We start from the raw sequence: 17,681 nt of genomic DNA, 5'->3' as shown, positions 1-17,681 counted from the left end.
TGTTAGAAAGCAACAGATGTCTAAAAGATAGTGACAAAACACACAAAATAAAATATAATAAGATAAAAGAAAATGGTCACATTGAAGCTGGACAAGGTAAACCAACAGCAGAAAAAGAGCCCCAAGAGAAGACATAAGAATCAGAGACCCACTTGTTTACATACTCAAGAGTCCCGTAAAAACACTAAATTGAAAGCCGCAATATATGTGCAGAAGACCTGGTGCAGGCCTATGTAGGCCATTCTAGCTGCTTCTGTCTCTGAGTTCATGTGAGCCTTGCTCATTTGATTTAGAGGAACTTGTTATCCTGGTGTGCTGCATCCCTTCTGACTTTTACATACTTTCTGCCTCCTCTTCTGCAAGGCTCCCTGAGCTTTAAGGGGAGGGATGTGATGAAGACATCCCATTTAGAGCTGTGTGTTTCAAGGTCTCTCACTCTCTGCATGATGTCTGGCGTGGGTCTCTGTATTTGTTCCCACTTGCTGCAAGAGGAAGCTTCTCTGATGATGGCTGAGCAAGGCGCTGATCTATGAGTATAGGAGTCATTTTATCAGTACTTTTTTTTTTGGTAGACTGGTAGTACTTGGTTTTACCCTAGGTCTCTAGACTATCTAGTCTCTGGTTCGTGGTCACCCAAGCAGTGTCAGGTATGGGTTCCATCTTGTGGAGTGGGCAAAACATTAGTGGCTTACTCCCACAAGCTATATGCCACCATTGTCCTATCATATTTTACAAGAGGACAGCATTGTAGAATAATGCTGGGTTGGTGTTTACATTTCTCTTTTGGTAGCCTGAAGAATACCTGTACCAAAGACACTAGAATGTAGGAATGGGGGTTCTATGTAGGCACCAGCTCGACTCTCCATGTTCAGTGAGTTCCGTGGGTGTTGTCTTTGGCCCTGCTGTCAGTTTGTAGCAAGTAACCTATTATTTTATTTTTATTTATTTATTTTGTTTTTCGAGATAGGGTTTCACTGTAGTTTTAGAGCCTGTCCTGAAACTAGCTCTTGTAGACCAGGCTGTCTTTGAACTCACAGAGATCCACCTGTCTCTGCCTCCCGAGTGCTGGGATTAAAGGTGTGCGCCACCACCGCCCGGCTGTAACCTATTATTTTAGCAACAGCCTTGGATTGTTTGGAAATTTCTATGGGACCCCTTTGGATAACAAGTCAACTGAATGTAACCAAGTCCTGGTACTGGAAGCTTAGTTTGGTTACAAGAGACAGCCAGTTGGGACTCCGTCTCCTTCATTATTTAGAGACTTCATATGATTGCCTTCATATATTTTAGAAAATTTTGACTGTACTAGGTTTCTTTACCACCCCTCAAATGCCTCTTAATTCTAGCTATCTCTCCCAACATTCTCTCCACCAACCCCATCTCCCTTCTCCCTCTTCACACGATCTTTCCATTCCTGTATCTCCTGTCATTTATTTAATGGCTACTATCCACATATAAGAGAATATATACCATATTTATCTTTCTGGGTCTAAGTTACTTCACTAAAGATGATTTTTTTCTAGTTCCATCCATTATTCTGCAAATTTCACGGTATAACTTTTTAAAACAGCTGCGTAACTCTCCATTGTATAAATGTACTACATTTTCTTTATCCATTCTTCTGTTGAGGGACATTTTGGTTGTTTCCAATTTCTGGCTATTACGAACAGAGCAACAATAACATGGTTGAGCAAGTGTCCTTGTGACAGGATGAAATGTCCTTTGGGTATATGACGAAGAGTGGTGTAGCTGGATCTTGTGGTAGATCAATTCCCATCCTTCTGAGGAATTGCCACACTGATTTCCATAGTGGTTGTACAGGTTTGCACTTTTACTAGCAATGAATGATTGTTTCCCTTATTCCACATCTTCCTCATGAGCTGTCAGTTGTGTTATTGATCTCAGCCAATCTGACAGGTATAAAATAGAATCTCAAAGTAGTTTTGATTTGCATTTCCCTGATGACTAAGGTGTTGAACATTTGTGTTTTTTAGCCACTTGAGTTTCCTGTATTGAGAATTTTCTGTTTTGATTGTACTCCAATTTTAAATTGGATTATTTTGTATTTTGATATCTACTTTGTTGATTTCTTCATATATTATGGATATTAGTCCTCTGTCTAATGTGGAATTGGTAAAAATCTTTTCCTATTTTGTAGGGTGCCACTTTATCCTAAGGATGGTGTCCTTTGCCTTACAGAAGCTTTTCAGTTTCATGAAGTCCCATTTATTAATTGTTGATCTTAGTGCCTGCAATAACAGTGTTCTGTTCAGAAAGTCTATACCAATGAGTTCAAGGCTATTCTTACTTTCTCTTCTATCAGGTTCAGTGTATCTGGTTTTATGCTAAGGTCTTTGATCAATTGGGAGTTGAGTTTTGTGCAGGGTAGTAAGTATGGATCTATTTAATCAGTCCAAATTTAAAAAAATTGTAGACAATGTCTCACCTCTCACAAGGTCTTATTCCTACCTGACCTGGAACTGGCTATGTAGGCTGGGCTTGAACTCACAGAAATCTGCCTGCCTCTGCCTCCTGAGGACAGAATTAAAAGTATGTATTAGTTTTAGAGATAAGTTTTGTTACATAGCCTAGGCTGGCCTCAGACTTAGATACTTGTCCAAGCTCTTTGCCTATTTATGATTTTTGATCTTGTTATTATTGAGATGCAGGATTTCCTGATGGATTCTGAATAGTAAATACTGACCAGATAGGTAATCTGCAAATATTTCCTCCTGTTTTGTAAATTGTTTTCCAGGTTTTTTTTTTTATTTTTATTTGTGTGGGTGGGTACAATATGTACTTACAGAGGCCAGAGGTTGATATCACATGACTTCTTTATCACTCTTCATCTTATATTTTTGAGATGTGTTCTCTCCCTGAATCTGGAGCTCACCAACTAACCTAGATTGACTGACCAGCAAGTCCCAGGGATCCTCCTGTTTCCACTCCCAGTGCCGGGATTACAGGAACAAGGCTACCACACTTAGCTTTTTATGTAGTTGCTAGGCAGCTGAACTTAGCCTCAGTTGCACAGCCAGCACTTTGCCCACAGCTTGCCAGGCCCTGTGTGCAGAAGTTTTAAAGTTTCACATGTTCTCATTTGCCTATTTTGACATTTGATTTTGTAACTGAGGAATAATGAAAATTCCAATTCCTCAGTTACTAAAGAAAGTGTTTTGCTTTCTGTAGGGTGTTTTAAGTCTTGATTTATTGTGAGCTTACTCTTATGTATGGGTTTGAGGTTCAACTTTATACTTTCTGTGTGTGGCAGTCCAGTTTTCCCAGCACTGTGTGTTGAACACTGACCTTCTCTGTATCCTTAGAGGCTTGATGAAGACCATTTGACCATATATTCAAGGGTTTGCCCCAGGATTTTGTCTTTTTGTGTCTCTATGCTAGTACCATATCTTGGTGATTGGGTTGTGTATTTTAAAACAAGAAGTGTGAGACCTCCAGCTTTGTCCTTTTTCAAGGCTATTTTAGATGTTCAGAGCCCCTTGAGGTTTTGTATGAATTTTAGGATTGTTTATTTTGTATTTCAGGTATGGTCTTCTAATTATAAAGCTCATACTTACTTTATAGTTGAAGGCTGGCCTTCAACACGTTATTTCCTGCCATATCTTCCCAAATTCACAGATGTGTGCCAACATACTTAACAGAAAATTTTCTATGTCTGATTTTTTTTAAAACTGTTATCAGGAGTTTGTTTTGTCTTAAAATAGTGTCTTCCATTGATGCCCAGGATGGTGACAAGCTCATGTGATCTTCTTCTTTCTTCTTCTTGCTCTCCTCCTCCTCCTCCTCTTCCTCCTCCTCCTCTTCTTCCTCCTCCTCCTCTTCCTCTTCCTCTTCCTCCTCCTCCTCCCCCTCCTTCCTTCTTCTTTCTTCTTTCTTCTTTCCTAAGACAAGGTTTCTCTGTGTAACAACCCTGGCTGTCCTGGAACAAGCTCTTGTAGGCCAGGGTAGTCTCAAACTCACAGAGATCTGCCTGTGTTTGCCTCCCAAGTGCTTTTAGCATGTGCCACTGCCCAGCCCTCATGTGATCCTCTTGCCCCAGCTTCCCACATTGCTGGGACTATAGGTGAATGCCACCTGTCCACATTGGGATTTTGACAGGGAATACATAAAACCTATCAGTAATATAGAAATAAGTGTAGAAGGGCAAAGAGAAAGTGGAAAGCTGAAACTAAATAAACATAAAAGGCTACAATGAATCACAAGGGGAAAAGACTAGATCCTGGTTACCCCGGGAGAGTGCTTAGAGCTGCCAGGTCTTTAGGGACAAGGGTCTCAGACTTGGGCCAAAGCTGTATTCTGGCCAGGAAGTATTAAGAGCTAAGGATTCTGGACTTTCTAGGCCTACTTAAGAGCTTAGCAATGCCAAGGCTGAGGAATTTTAGGCTTTCCTTGAAAGCCAGTGCCAGCCACAAAGTGAAGAGTCCCGATTCCCTGGACCCAGAAGGCTTGTACAGCTGCAGTTCTGACTCCTGCACCACTCCAGGGCACTCACTACCTGTGTTGCTCTCAGTGCTTACTGCCACTGCTCACTGTTGCTGAGTGTGGAGGGAAAGAAAGTGCCGAAGATCAACACTTGAAGAGCTTCTTGCCTGACAAAGGACAGCCAGCTAGCTTGTTTGACAGTTGTGTCACTATTTCTCATTGTATCAATGTTTGCATCATGCATTTGAGAGATCTGTTGTGAGATCTGTTTATTATTGTTGTATCTCCTGGTGAACTGATCTTCTTGTCACCATGTAATTCCCCTCCTTTGTGTCCAGTGATAGGCTTAAGGTTCAGGAGCTTCTTATTGTACCAGCCATGTCTTCTGTCATTTTCATCCTGGTATAAATTTAGGTCTAGAATGGCTCTAGCTATATCATATTTTATCTACAAAGCATGTCTTTTAATTGGAGAATTTAATTCTCTTATATTAAAAGTAGTTGCTATCACTTGGTTATTTTCTGTTTGCTTCCCCTTTCTTCTCTTGCTGCCTTCTTGAACTTTCTTAGTGATGTGTTTTAATTTCTTTCGCATTTCTTTTTGTATACATTCTATAGTTTTTGGTGTGGCTGTGATTACAATTACATAAACCTCTTAAAGTTACTCCAGTTTGCTTTAAACTGATAAGTTTTTGATAAATTAACTCTTTTATAGCCTTTTTTATATAACATATGATACAAATTACTACTCTTTATTGCATATTCAGTAAAATGGATTTGTAGCTACTTTTTGTTCATTTTTAAAAGTTTGGCCACAAATTTTAAAATTATGTATGCACCTACATTACAGTACTACACATGCCTTCACCTGGGAGTTTTATATGCTTGCAAGGTTTGTGTTGCTGCTTACTGTCTGTTCAACTTGGAAGACTTCCTTTGGCATTTCTGTGGACCAGCTCTAATGTCATCTGTGTTTATCTGAGAAAGTCTTAACTTCCCCCTTTTGAAGACATGTAGTATTTCCCATTGCATCTTTTCCTTTCATCAATTTGGATGTGTCCTCTTACCCTTCAGTGTTCCTGGTGGGAAATCATTTCATAATCTTGCAGGCTCTGTTAGCTGCTTAGTGCCCTCTCATGCTACTTTCTTGAGTTCTTTGTGACTTTTGACACCTTGATAATTGTGTATTTTAATGTAGGTCAGTGGAGTTTGTTGAGCTTATTGGATTTGTCTGTTTATCTCCTCAGATTTGTTAGTTTTATTTCTTCCATTGAGTTTTTGGCTCTTCCCTTGTTTCTTGTACTTCTGAGATTCCCATAATGCATCTGTTGTTCCACTTGATAATCCTCTCTAAGTCCATCAAAGCTCTCTTTACCTTTTTATTTACTTACTTCCCCTCCTTAGAAACAAGGTCTCACTTTGTAGCCCAGCCTGGCTTTGAACTTGTGATCCTCTTGCTTTAGCCTAATAGGCATATGTCACTGTGCTCAACTTCTTTTCCTCTATTGGCTCAGTATTTTATTTTTATTTTTCAAGACAGGTTTTTTTTTTTTTTTTTTTTTTGTATAGCCTCGACTGCCCTGGAACTCGCTCTAAAGGTGTGTGCCACCACACCCAGCTTCTGACTCAGTATTTCAGACACCTTGACATAGAGTTTGTTGACTCATTTTTCTGCCTGGCAAGCCTGCTTTGAGCCCTTGTGGTGAAGCTTTGATTATTTGTGCATTTCCGTCTGTTGATATTTTCACTGTGCTTGTGCAGTTCTGAATTCTTTCAGTTGTTACCAAGTTCTTTTTAGTTCACGGAGCATCCTTACAGTTCGGTATTGGGTATCCTTTGTCAGTTCACATACTCTTCCTCCAGGGCTGCTTCTGACATTTAATCTGTCCCTTTGACTGGGCATGTTCCCCCAGGTTTTTTGATGTTGTTGTTTATTTGTTTGTTTTGTTTTGTTCTCCATAGAAAAGGGAGTCTGGAGTTTTTTCACTACACTCTCACACTGAGCTCTCTAAAGTAAGCTTTCTTTGAAGTCTAATTTAACCTTTTCCTATAATTTATGGAAAAGTGATAAACTCTGAGCTTACAAGTACAGCTTCATAATTGGACCTGAGCTCTATTCCTCAATTATTGTGAATGACAATTATGATTCATGTTTTTTTTTGAGGATACACCACGATGTTATGATCACTTAACATAAATCATCTCATTTAATCTTTGCAACAATTCCAGGAGGTGGATGTTGTTTATGCTTCCTTCTTGTAGGGGTGCTTCCTCCTTGTAGGGGTAGAGCCTGGGGCAGGAAAAATGAAAACAACGGAGTAGTACATACTTCGTGGGTACCAAGCTTGGTGTTCACTATACTAATTGGATCTTCAGAGTTGTACAGAACTTCTGGATATTCTACACGTTTGGTATTGCATTCGTTCTTATTTTTTTCAGCATGTAGAAATATTTTGCCTGCATGTATGTCTATGCACCAGATGCATACAGTAACCACAGAGGCCAAAAATGGACATCAGAGCCCCTGTAACTACAGCTACTGATGGTTGTTGAGCAGCCATGTGGATGCTGGGAATCGAACCTGGATCCTCTGAAAAAGCCACCTCTCCAGCCCCTTGCATTCTCCCCCCTTTTTTAAATTAAAAGGATTTGCATTTGTTGTGTGTGTACATGTATATTCTAGTGTAGATGGAGATCAGAGGACAGCTTGTGGGAGATGGTTCTTGCCTTCTACCATGTGGGTCTGGGGATTGAACTCAGGTCATTAGGCCTGGTGGCAAGCACCCTTACCCACTCTGCCAGAGTAATTAGACCATCATCTTTACTGTGCTTTCTCAGGAAGTCTCAGGGATGGACGATATGAAGAGAAGTTATTTGCTGACGTGTAGCAAATGGCCTCTACTCTAAATAAGTTCATGGTTTCCATGTGAAATGCACCAGCAAGGTGACTGTCCACACTCAGCCCTCTCCAAAGTCTCCTCTCTTGCATGTCAGTATCTATAGTCACAGCAACAACCACTCTTACTATAGATCTTCATTAGCTTTCCAACCTGTGACAAAAAGATTCAGAACCTTCGACTTATAAAGAAGATAGATTTACTGTAACTCGCTGTCAGAGGTTTCTGTCCATGGTCACTTGGTTGTTTGCCTTGGTTCTGGTGCAACACACTACAGCATGGCAGAAGCATGTGGTAGAGGAAGCTGCTCACTTAGAAGCCAGAAAATCAAGAAGGTAGAGGTCAGCATCCTAATGTCCTAATGACTGGCTGGCTGGCCTCCACTAAGTTCTACCTCCTTGTATTAGTCATTTTCTTATTGCTGTGGCAAAGTATCTGAGTAGAAGAAACTTAAGGAAGGAAGGGTTTATTCTAGCTTAAAGTCAAGGATGGTGTCCTGCCACAGTGGGATGATAGCAAATAAGGAGGCAGGCTGGTCACATTGCATCTGTAGTCAGGAAGTAGAGAGTGAACAGTAAGTGATGCCAAGCTATATATAATGCCTCAAGGCTCACACTACAGTGACCCACTTCCTCCAGCATTTTTTTTTTTTTTTTGGATTTTTTCAAGACAGGGTTTCTCTGTAGTTTTTGGTTCCTGTCCTGGAACTTAGCTCTTGTAGACCAGGCTGGCCTTGAACTCACAGAGATCCACCTGCCGCTGCCTGGGATTAAAGGCGTGCGCCACCACTGCCCGGCTCTCCAGCATTCTTTTAAAGGAACTTCCTAAATGACACCACCAGCGTGGGACCAAATGTTCAAACACATGAGCCCATAGTGTGTATGGGAGGGGGTGCATTACACATTCAAATCACAATACTAACAGTACCACTGCTACCTAAGAGCTAAAGGGGCTGGCGACCAAGCCTTCAGTATAAGCGTTTGGGGTCTGATCTTAGCTTGGGAAGACGTGAATTCTGGCTTCATCTTTGACTTGTCTCATCTGCTGACAGTGCATAGCCTTGCAGGTGATGCTGGTGAACTGTTTCTCAATTGATCACATACTTGCTTTACTTGCTCTTCATTTTCCCATTTCTCCATCTATTCTGGAACTTTTGTCTTGACAAATATCTTCCAGTGAAACTGTTTAAGTCCACTAACATTTGATTAACTCACCAGCAAAGTAATATTCCATGTCTGACCCTGGAACAAAATGACAAAATGTGCCAAGCTCCTCCTCACAGAACTTATACTTCCTTAGCCTATAGTGCTAACTGTGGTCTTCATTTTTTAAAGAATTTTTAGAAGCATTTTTGGTCTTTGTTCTGTTCCATTCATATCTAAGACTGCATGAAACAACTGAATGATGAGAAAGATTACCTGAAATCAAACTGTTCTTATTACTGCTGCTGCTGAGGCTAGACTCCACCTTTTCTCCTCCTTCTCCTCTTCTTCTTCCTTTTTCTCCATTCATTTATTTTGGGAAGTTAGTTTCTCTTTCTCTGGGGGCCTTTTCACAAATGATTTCTTTGTATTTTAGGATCATTCCCTGATACTTGGTCAACTGGACCCTTGTCACTCAGATCTTGGTGCGAATGCCATTGTCTTTTTTTTTTTAAATCACCTATTCTCTGTTCCTTGCCCCCCCCCCCACACACTTGAAACATTCCCTGGCTTATCATCCATTTATCATCTGGACTTTAACATTAGAATGAAATCACTAGATGGTGGTGCTTATGTAACTCTAGGGATTAAGGCAGACAGATTTTGAGTTTGAGGCCTGGGTTACCTAGGGAGATCCTGACCCCCCCCCAAAAAAAGCAAAAAACTACTACAATTCACTGATTTGTTTGTTGACCATCTAAAATGTTGTTTAGCACCAAGAGCCCTTCAAGTATTGGGTGTGCGTGTCCATGTATATGCATGTGCGTGGAGCCTAGAGTTCAATGCTAGGTGTCTTCCTCATTAGTATTTCCATCCAGCCTTATTTTTTGAGACAATCTATCCCAGAATCTGGAGTTTACTAATTTATCTAGACTGGTGAGCAGCAAGCCTCAGGGATCTTTCTGTTGCACCTTCCCCTTGCTGGGATTGCAGGCATGCACCCCCATGTCTATACCAGCATGCCTGGCTTTGTATGTTGATGCTCAGAATCTAAATTCAGGCCCTTTTGACTTGTGCCATAGCACTTTATAGACTGAGCCTTGGCTCCAGTACCTTTTTCAAGCATTTATTAAGTGAATACAAACAAAAATTTCTGGGAGAGTAACTGTTGTGGATGGGAATGCAAAAATTCTGCACTTTGAGTAGTAGTGAATTTTAAGATGTAACTATGTTTGCTTTTAGTAGAACATTTTCTTTTGGTAGCTTAAATAGATTTCCTCAAAATAGAGATATGAAATGGCTTTACTTTACATTTTTAAAGTTTATTATCACTGAAGTCCAGTTGAATTGTGTAATGTGGAATAGAATTTAATTTACAATGTTGTAGTCATACATTCTCTGTCAATTTAAGAAAGGTCTAATTTTTAAAATTTTTTTAGAAAAAAATTAATTCATCTAGAATTCTAGGATATTGGGTGATTTCAAGACATTATTAACCAAAGATTTCCTATCTGTGCCTAACTGTTCTACTTTCTGAAAGTTCAGATAGGACTTAAACACAAGGATCACAGCTAGTGACCTCTCACTTTTAAAATGGGGAAATTTGGGGATAGTGGCACAAAACTGCAAAGGATTTTTTAAAAACTCTATTCATATAGCAGATGTGCCTTTTTTTTTTAAGGTTGTGTGTTGATCAGGGTTACTACTGCTGTGATGAAACCCATGATAATGCAACTTACAAAAGAAAGCATTTAACTGAGGCCTTGCTTACAATTTCAGAGGGTTAGTTCATTATCATCATGACAGGAAACATGACTCTGAGAGCTTACATCTGATCTGTAAGTTGTAGGCAAAGAGAAAGCAGGACTAGGCCTGGCATAGACTTTCAGAAGTTCAGCCCCAGTGACATACTTCCTCCAACAAGGCCGCACCTCTTAATCCTTCCCAAATAGTTCCTCCAACTTCAGAACAAGCATTCAAATATATGAGCCTATGGGAGCCATTTTCATTGAAACTACCATAGGTTATATGTATATTTCTTGGGATAAGCTATAATAATCTGGTGAGTTCTGGAGCTGCCTCCTCAGATCTTACCAGCCAGCTCTGTCAGACCTGTACATTGTGTAGTTAGAGGCCTAGGGCCTGTACTAGACCAAGTTACTTAACATAAGACAATACGTGAAGGATTTTTGTTTTGTTTTATTATTTATTTTCATAGTAAAATTTGAGTTTTAGCTGATTTGGTCAGGAAGGAGATTTGGCAAGCTTTTGACACATATCTACTAAAATGAGCCTCCATCAATTGTGGTTACTGTGTGCCCTGCATTTCATCATCTTCACAGCATCCTCACAAAGTATATGCTGTCTTCCCCACTGTAGTGTGTGGAGCTTGACTTACTTAGCCTTTAAGAATAAGCCTTCTGCTCCTGATTTGGACCTTGAGATTTCTGTCCGGTGCTCCAATGTGGGTCTCTGTCTCTGTCTTCTGGCTTTGTGGGAGCCTAGGCAGTTTGGATGCTCACCTTACTAGACCTGGATGGAGGTGGGGGTTCCTTGGACTTCCCACAGGGCAGGGAACCCTGATTGCTCTTTGGGCTGACGAGGGAGGGGGACCTGATTGGGGGAGGGGGAGGGAAATGGGAGGCGGTGGTGGGGAAGAGACAGAAATCTTTAATAAATAAATAAATTTAAAAAAAAAAGAAATTTACTGGTTAGCCCACATGGCTACACGAAAAAAAAAAAAAAAGAATAAGCCTTGAGGTTTTTCAGTAGAGAGCAATACACTAGGATTCAGAACTCCTTCTTACTGTAATCACTGTGGAGGAAGGGAAAAGCATTTTGATTAGGGACCAAGGAGAGCTGGAAGTGGAGGTGCATGAAATGTGGAACCAAGTCGATGAGTTCATCATGTGAAACATCCAGGTTGGCAGGTGGAGAGGCAGACGAGTCCAGGACAGTGAGGCGCTGGAGGCTGGCTGCTTAGCTGCAGGCTGAGACTTTTCAAGGAAAGGTACTGCAGCGTGGTGCAAAAGGATGGGGGAGGGAGGGTAGAAGCGCGGGGTATTAATTAGAACTAAATGAGACTCTAAAGAAGCAGGCATCTGAGGACACTCCCAAGTGCTCCCTACTCACTGGAAACACCCCGGGTTGGACCATGGTTTGGAAGTAGTATTTTTAGACATGACTCTGATTTCCATTTATGTCTTCTGTTTCGTCTCTCCACGGAGAGTAGTGAACGTTCATTTCCGTAAATGTCAGGACTGCTTTCTTGTTTTACTTGATTGGCACATCAGACTGTTCATGTGCTCAGTGCTTATTTTGTTTCACGTATATCATGGCTGTGTGCCCACAACCTAAAAATGTGAAAGGGAAAACAGTTGCCAAGTAAAACTGGTAGGACAACAGAATTTAAAAGATTCCTCTTGGTCTCTTGTTGTGAGATTGAGCACCACAGATCAGAAATTTGCTTTCTTGGAAAACTGGTCATTTCACAGAAGAAAACATGTTGCTTCCAAAACTCAGGTGTTCATGTTACTCTAAGGTCACTTGCTTAAAATATTCTGATTTAGCTTTTGAAAATTGTCAGGGACATGGAAACATTTGTGCTAATGTTTGTGTTGTACATAACATCCCAAATTTATTTATTTATTTCTTTATTTTGAGAAGTCCTAGTCTGCCAGTGATTGGGGGACTAGTGCTCTGCCACAGTTGCAGGGACTGACTGCAGAGACCATTGTAGGACTGAAAAAAGAGAGAAAGAAAGAGAGAGAGAGAGAGAGAGAGAGAGAGAGAGAGAGAGAGAGAGAGAGAGAGAGAGAGAATATGGGTTAATCAGGGCAGCTGTGGTGGTCTATGAGCACCAGCACTGACAGCATCTGCCAGAGAATAGGTGTCTTCCAAGGATGTGTTTGGGTGGTGATGGCATCTCACAGCAGGACTCTAGACTCCTCCACTTTCTGCAAGAGCCTTTCTATTTTATATAAGGTATTTGTTTTGTTCAGGATTGCATGGAAGTACTTACTTAAAAAATAAGTACCTGAAAAATTAACATGTAGTTATTCCTTCCTAGTACATACAGAGACTAAGTCCCAAAGCAGGAATATGTGTTTTCTGCACCTCTTTGATAGATGCCTCGGAGTGACCATTTGTGTTATTTAACATTTTATGGCCACATAAATAGTCTTTAGCCCTATTCCAAAGAAAATTGGAGCTGTTAGAAGTCTTGGCTGTTCACTTCAGTTACTATTCCTTACACTTAAAGAGAACCATGTGGTCAAGGATTTGCCTGGTCTGAGAGGTAGACTCCTCTTCCCATTGGTCCCAAAATCTTTTAAACTCAGGTTTCTATCTGTTTTCTTCCTGAGTATATCTGAGCAGTTCAAGCCTTTGGAGGTCTCTTGCCTTGCCTTGCCTTAAATCTGGTAATCATGGGCGGTGGTGGCGCATGCCTTTAATCCCAGCACTTGGGAGACAGAGGCAGGTGGATCTTGACAGCCTGGTCTATAGGATGAGTTCCAGGACAGGTTCCAAAGCTACAGAGAAACCCTATCTTGGAAAAACAACAACAACAAAAAATGTGGTATTTATAACATTCAGCTCAACTATATAAGATAGCATAAACAGATAGATCATAATGTCCCAGCCCTGCAATGCTATTTTACTTTCTGCATTGTTTTGACTAAATACAGACCTGCCAAGAGGCAACTTAAAGAAGGAATTTATTTTGCCTCATGGTCCGTCATGGCAAAGAAGCAATAAAGAGCAGGCATTTCTATGATAGTAGGAGCATGTGTCTGGGGCTCCATCTTAGTAGAACAAGAACCAATGATGGAAAAAGAAGCAGAGCCAGGTTGTAAGTCTCAGGGCCCATCCTCAACAGCCACTCTCTCCAATGAAGCCCTACCTCCAAAGGCTCTGCCTCCCCCCAGAACAGTGCTACCTACCATCTTGGGATCAAGCATTCAAACCCAAGCCTATGAGGACAGTTCACATCCAAACCATAGCACATCTTTCTTGGAGCCACTAGCAGCCCACCATCTATTGAATAAATCCTTTTCTTGAGGTAGTTTGAACTAGATGATTCATTGGTATTAAGGCACCAGTAGAGCATGTTAGAGTTAGACAAACCAGTGTCTGAGCCATTGTTCGTCCACTTATAGCTATGTGATATTGAAAACATACTTAACTAAATCGGGCTTTGCCTTTTTATTGTTATTTGGAGGATCCTGGACAGTGATGTCTAAGATGTACTTGCTTGTAGGATTTGATTTCTTACCATTTTTTTTTCTTCGAGACAGGGTTTCTCTGTAGCTTTAGAGCCTGTCCTGGAACTAGCTCTTGTAGACCAGGCTGGCCGCCTAGCTGGTTTCTTAGCATTTATTTGTACCAACTCTTGCCAGGACTTTAGGGCATAGTTCAGAAAGATATAATCAGCCCCCCACCAGTGAGTTATTGGTGGAAAACAGCTACAGGGTGTAGAAGCTCTCCATCCCCCTGTCCTTACACATGGATAGACTTGTTATTATTTCCTAACATGGATAGACTTGTTATTATTTCCTAAGTAAAACAGCAATTATTTATATAGGCCTTATGTTATTGTTACATAGTATTAGATATTATATGCTAATAATGAGTTAAAGCATATGGAATGTATATAGATATATGCAAATACTGTATAGCATTTTACATTAGTGACTTGAGCATGTGTGGATTTAACTATTCAGAGACCCAATATCCCACAGGTCTCAAGAGATAAATAAATGCATCTCCCTTGACCAAGACAGGGTTTTTCTGAGACTCACTTTGTAAACCATGCCGGCATTGAACTTGGAGATCTGCCTGCCTCTGCCCTGAGTGCTGGGATTAAAGTGTGTACCACCATCCCCAGCTTGAAGGTGGCTTCTTTATGAAGAGTCCCCAGTAATCAGCTGTACAATGAGAAAGTATCTTGGGAGACGGTAAAGATTGTACAGACCATCTATTTAGTGTTGTATGCTCTATAAGCACTTAGACTCATGCCTTGTTGGCATGTTCGAGAGATGTACAAGCTGTGTACATGTTACTACAGCTTTACCTGTGGGGTTTCTAGCTTGCCATCAGTTAGCATTAACAAGTAGGGATTCTGGGATTTTAAAGCCAGGCTGTTTGATGACTTGGAATGTCCTATGTCTACTACACTGTGATTCTGTCAAAAAGCTGTTGTCACCAGAAGGTCACACTCAGAGGGTTGTGAGGAATACTGGGGACAGTGTTCCAGATCAGCTTGGTTGGTGGTGGTGTGATCCAGGGAAGGGACTCAGAACCCTAGATTTCCCTTACTCATCTGTCTGTTCCATGCATCTGGTCATTGTATTTCCTGAAGAGTTCTGGGCTCTTTCTCTATGAGACAGAGATAGTCACATGAAGAGCTTCACCTCAACTCAGAGCACCTTTGGGACTGTGAATACTGGATCACTCTTCTCCCAGACCAGAGACAGGTACAGGCCAAAGGAGGGTCTTTCAGTGACCCCCCCTTTTGAGTACCCTTTTTTGTCAGTGCTATCCTAGGTGCTAGGAATTCAGAGCTTAACCCCATGTGAACACCCCTGCTGTGTCAGGAGTGGCATGTCAGATGCTGTAATGCCACACAGTCCACGGCAGAGAAGCCACGAGCTGTCCTTGATAGTCAGAAGAAACAAGTACCTCTGCAACCACAGGACAGCAGATTGCATACCTGGCTTGGCTAGGACCACCCAAGAAAGGAGAAACCATAAATGTCTGACTGAGTTTGGTGTTTGTTTTGGTTTTTTGAGATAAGGTTTCTTTGTATAGCCTTGACTGTCCTGGACTTGCTCTGTAGACCAGGCTGGCCTCTACCTACCAAGCACTGGGATTAAAGGCATGTGCCACCATTGCCCAGCTGGTGTTTGTGAAGTTTTAGTTGAATAAACAATACCTCATAATCCAGGGTTTTTGCTTAGTCTTGTGGGCACAGGGTTAAAATAAGGTGGCATCAAAATCCTATTTGGAGAATATTCTGGCAGACTTTCAGAGTAGAATGGGAAAGGAAGTCCAGTTACTGATGTGAGAGATACAGAAATGCTGAAGGCAATAGTTGTAAAAAGGGTCAGCCTCCAGAACTTTCCTGAAATGGAATTCCAGTTAGTAACTGATTTTATTTGTGAAAAGGTTGAGTGACTCAAAGTTGTTATTTGAGATTTTTTTTCTCCCTTATTTTATAAAAATTTGCAATCCAAATGCTGAAGATTTTCCTTCGTGGCAGGTTTCAGGAGGCAGCCTCAGTACACTTGCCAAATCTTGCCAGCCTGAGCTTTACAAACGGGTAAACATTTCTCTTTCTTTTTGGCAGACATCTCATTTCCTTTCTCTTCTATTCTGAAATTATTACAGCCATTTTTGTACTTCAAGGAACTGACATTATTCTCCCAGTAAATGAATAATCAAATAAAGGAGACCACTAATTATGGTGGCCCTCCAGGGTCATTTTAGGTATGGCATGGTGGTGAGTGTGAACTTTGATTGTGGCGCTGGAGCAGCATGTGCACCTGTGCTAGTTTGTCAGTAGGGCAGCACATTAGATTCGGAACAATCGTTCCATTCTCTGGCTGTCCTTGAAAGGTAGCCTGGTCATCACTTATCTGATGCTCCTTTCTAACATGGGTCATGTCTGATCTTTGTAGCAGCAGCAGCCTTCAGAAGATGAGGTCATTAGGCAGATCACAATAGAGGAGGTCTCATTCTCATTGCAAAAACCGCACCCCACCGTATACAATTCTTGGAGGTGGAATGTGTTACGTGATTTACCCAGGATCCTAGGCGCACCCTGGGTTTGACTTATTTCTCTAGACTAATCCAGTTCCCAGCCTGAAGTCTAAGCATTCACTGCATTAATCAGACTTGCTGGAATGATCACATGGTTTTCTAGCTGCCTCCCCTGTTAGCTGCCGCTTGTCAGCAGCTGGCGGAGCTGGAGGCTGCAGGCCCCTTTCTGCAGAGAGCCTTTTACTTCAGAATATTAGGGGGTGTGGAAACCTCATTTCTTCTTTCCTTCACTTTGCACCATCTGACTGACTAAATGGTTGTCCTCCGTACCAAAAAGGCTGTCATACAATCCAAGGAAATTGCCTCTGACTAGGTCATGTTTGCATTTGAAGAATTCAGGTATGTTTTGGGTTTTCTCTCAGTCTGATGCTGGGTTTTTGTTCTCTCTAGGTTTTTGCTGTGTAATGACTGCTTAGGCTCTGGCTGGTTCTACACACAAAAAGGGATTCATTCTTGTCTGCATTTGGTGCGGTTTTATCAAGGTGGTGAGGTTCAGGGATGTTTACTGCATGGAAGTGCAGCATGGATAATTGGTTTGATCTTGTGTAAATTTGTGGAGGATCCCACCTTGTGCATCCTGCAAGCTGTTCTTGCTGGTATAGAGTTATGAATACAGAATAGCAACTGTGTGTCCAGAATGAGTCTTTTGCTATCTTTTGTTTTCTTCCTTTGTCAAACTCATGCAGTCTAATGCTGCTTTACAAAAAAAGAGAACCGTAGCGGCTAGGGTGAAAAATTCTGCAAAGGGATCTGCATGACTGGCTTGGATTTGGCTCTGGTTTCCTGTTATTAAAGCGGCAGCTAGGCTGCTTTCTGGGATATGCTTGACAACGTTTAACTGGGTGCTTCTTTCCGGGGCTCTTCCGCTGTTGTCATCATCAGTGTTTCAGATTAGATCCTTTGTGACTTCTTCCTTCTGCTCCTCCATCTCTTCCCGAGGAAGCTATCCCTGGGTCTGAATGTAGGAAGGGATGTGCCAACAGAGATAGTATCTAAGAAATGAGAATAAAGGAGGCAGAACAGAGGCGTTCAGATCTTTCTCTGCCCTTTTCTATGGACAAGTATATATATGGGTCTGTGCCTGACAGCTCCTTCTTTTTGCCAGTGGAATTCCTATGTGGCTTAGAACTGGGCGTAAATACCACATTGACTGGCAGAGAGGGTGATTGTGCGGCACCTCAGCTTTTCTTTGACAGGCCTTTTTTTTTGTTCCTTCTGAATGTTACTGCAATAGACATTGAACCTGTAAGAAAAGAGCCAGCCAACCCAGAGAGCAGATGGGAGATTATGAGATTTCTACATACATAGAAAAGTAAGCTGCAAAGAGTTGTCTCCACCCTTTGCTCTAAACTTGATGCCTTGGGTTCCAGAAGTTATCCTTT

General features: G+C 41.4%; 1 protein-coding gene across 4 annotated transcripts in view; it reads left to right on the top strand.

Moving 5' to 3' along the window:
• Evl (Enah/Vasp-like) overlaps positions 1–17,681 on the top strand; it is a 147,073-nt gene that overhangs the window by 29,100 nt on the left and 100,292 nt on the right. The window contains exon 1 of one of the 4 annotated variants that reach the window (XM_075947348.1): positions 16,273–16,638. The exons of 1 other annotated variant lie outside the window; for it this stretch is intronic. In XM_075947348.1, coding sequence (XP_075803463.1) covers positions 16,616–16,638 — 23 coding nt within the window. In that variant the 5' untranslated portion in view covers positions 16,273–16,615. Of the gene's footprint in view, positions 1–16,272; positions 16,639–17,681 lie in introns of those variants that run through there. 2 more of the 4 variants (XM_075947349.1, XM_075947343.1) reach the window with 2 other exon arrangements.

This window comes from Microtus pennsylvanicus, chromosome 14 (assembly GCF_037038515.1).
Source record: "Microtus pennsylvanicus isolate mMicPen1 chromosome 14, mMicPen1.hap1, whole genome shotgun sequence".
NCBI lineage: Eukaryota > Metazoa > Chordata > Mammalia > Rodentia > Cricetidae > Microtus > Microtus pennsylvanicus.
This window is presented reverse-complemented; position numbering and strand designations above follow the sequence as displayed.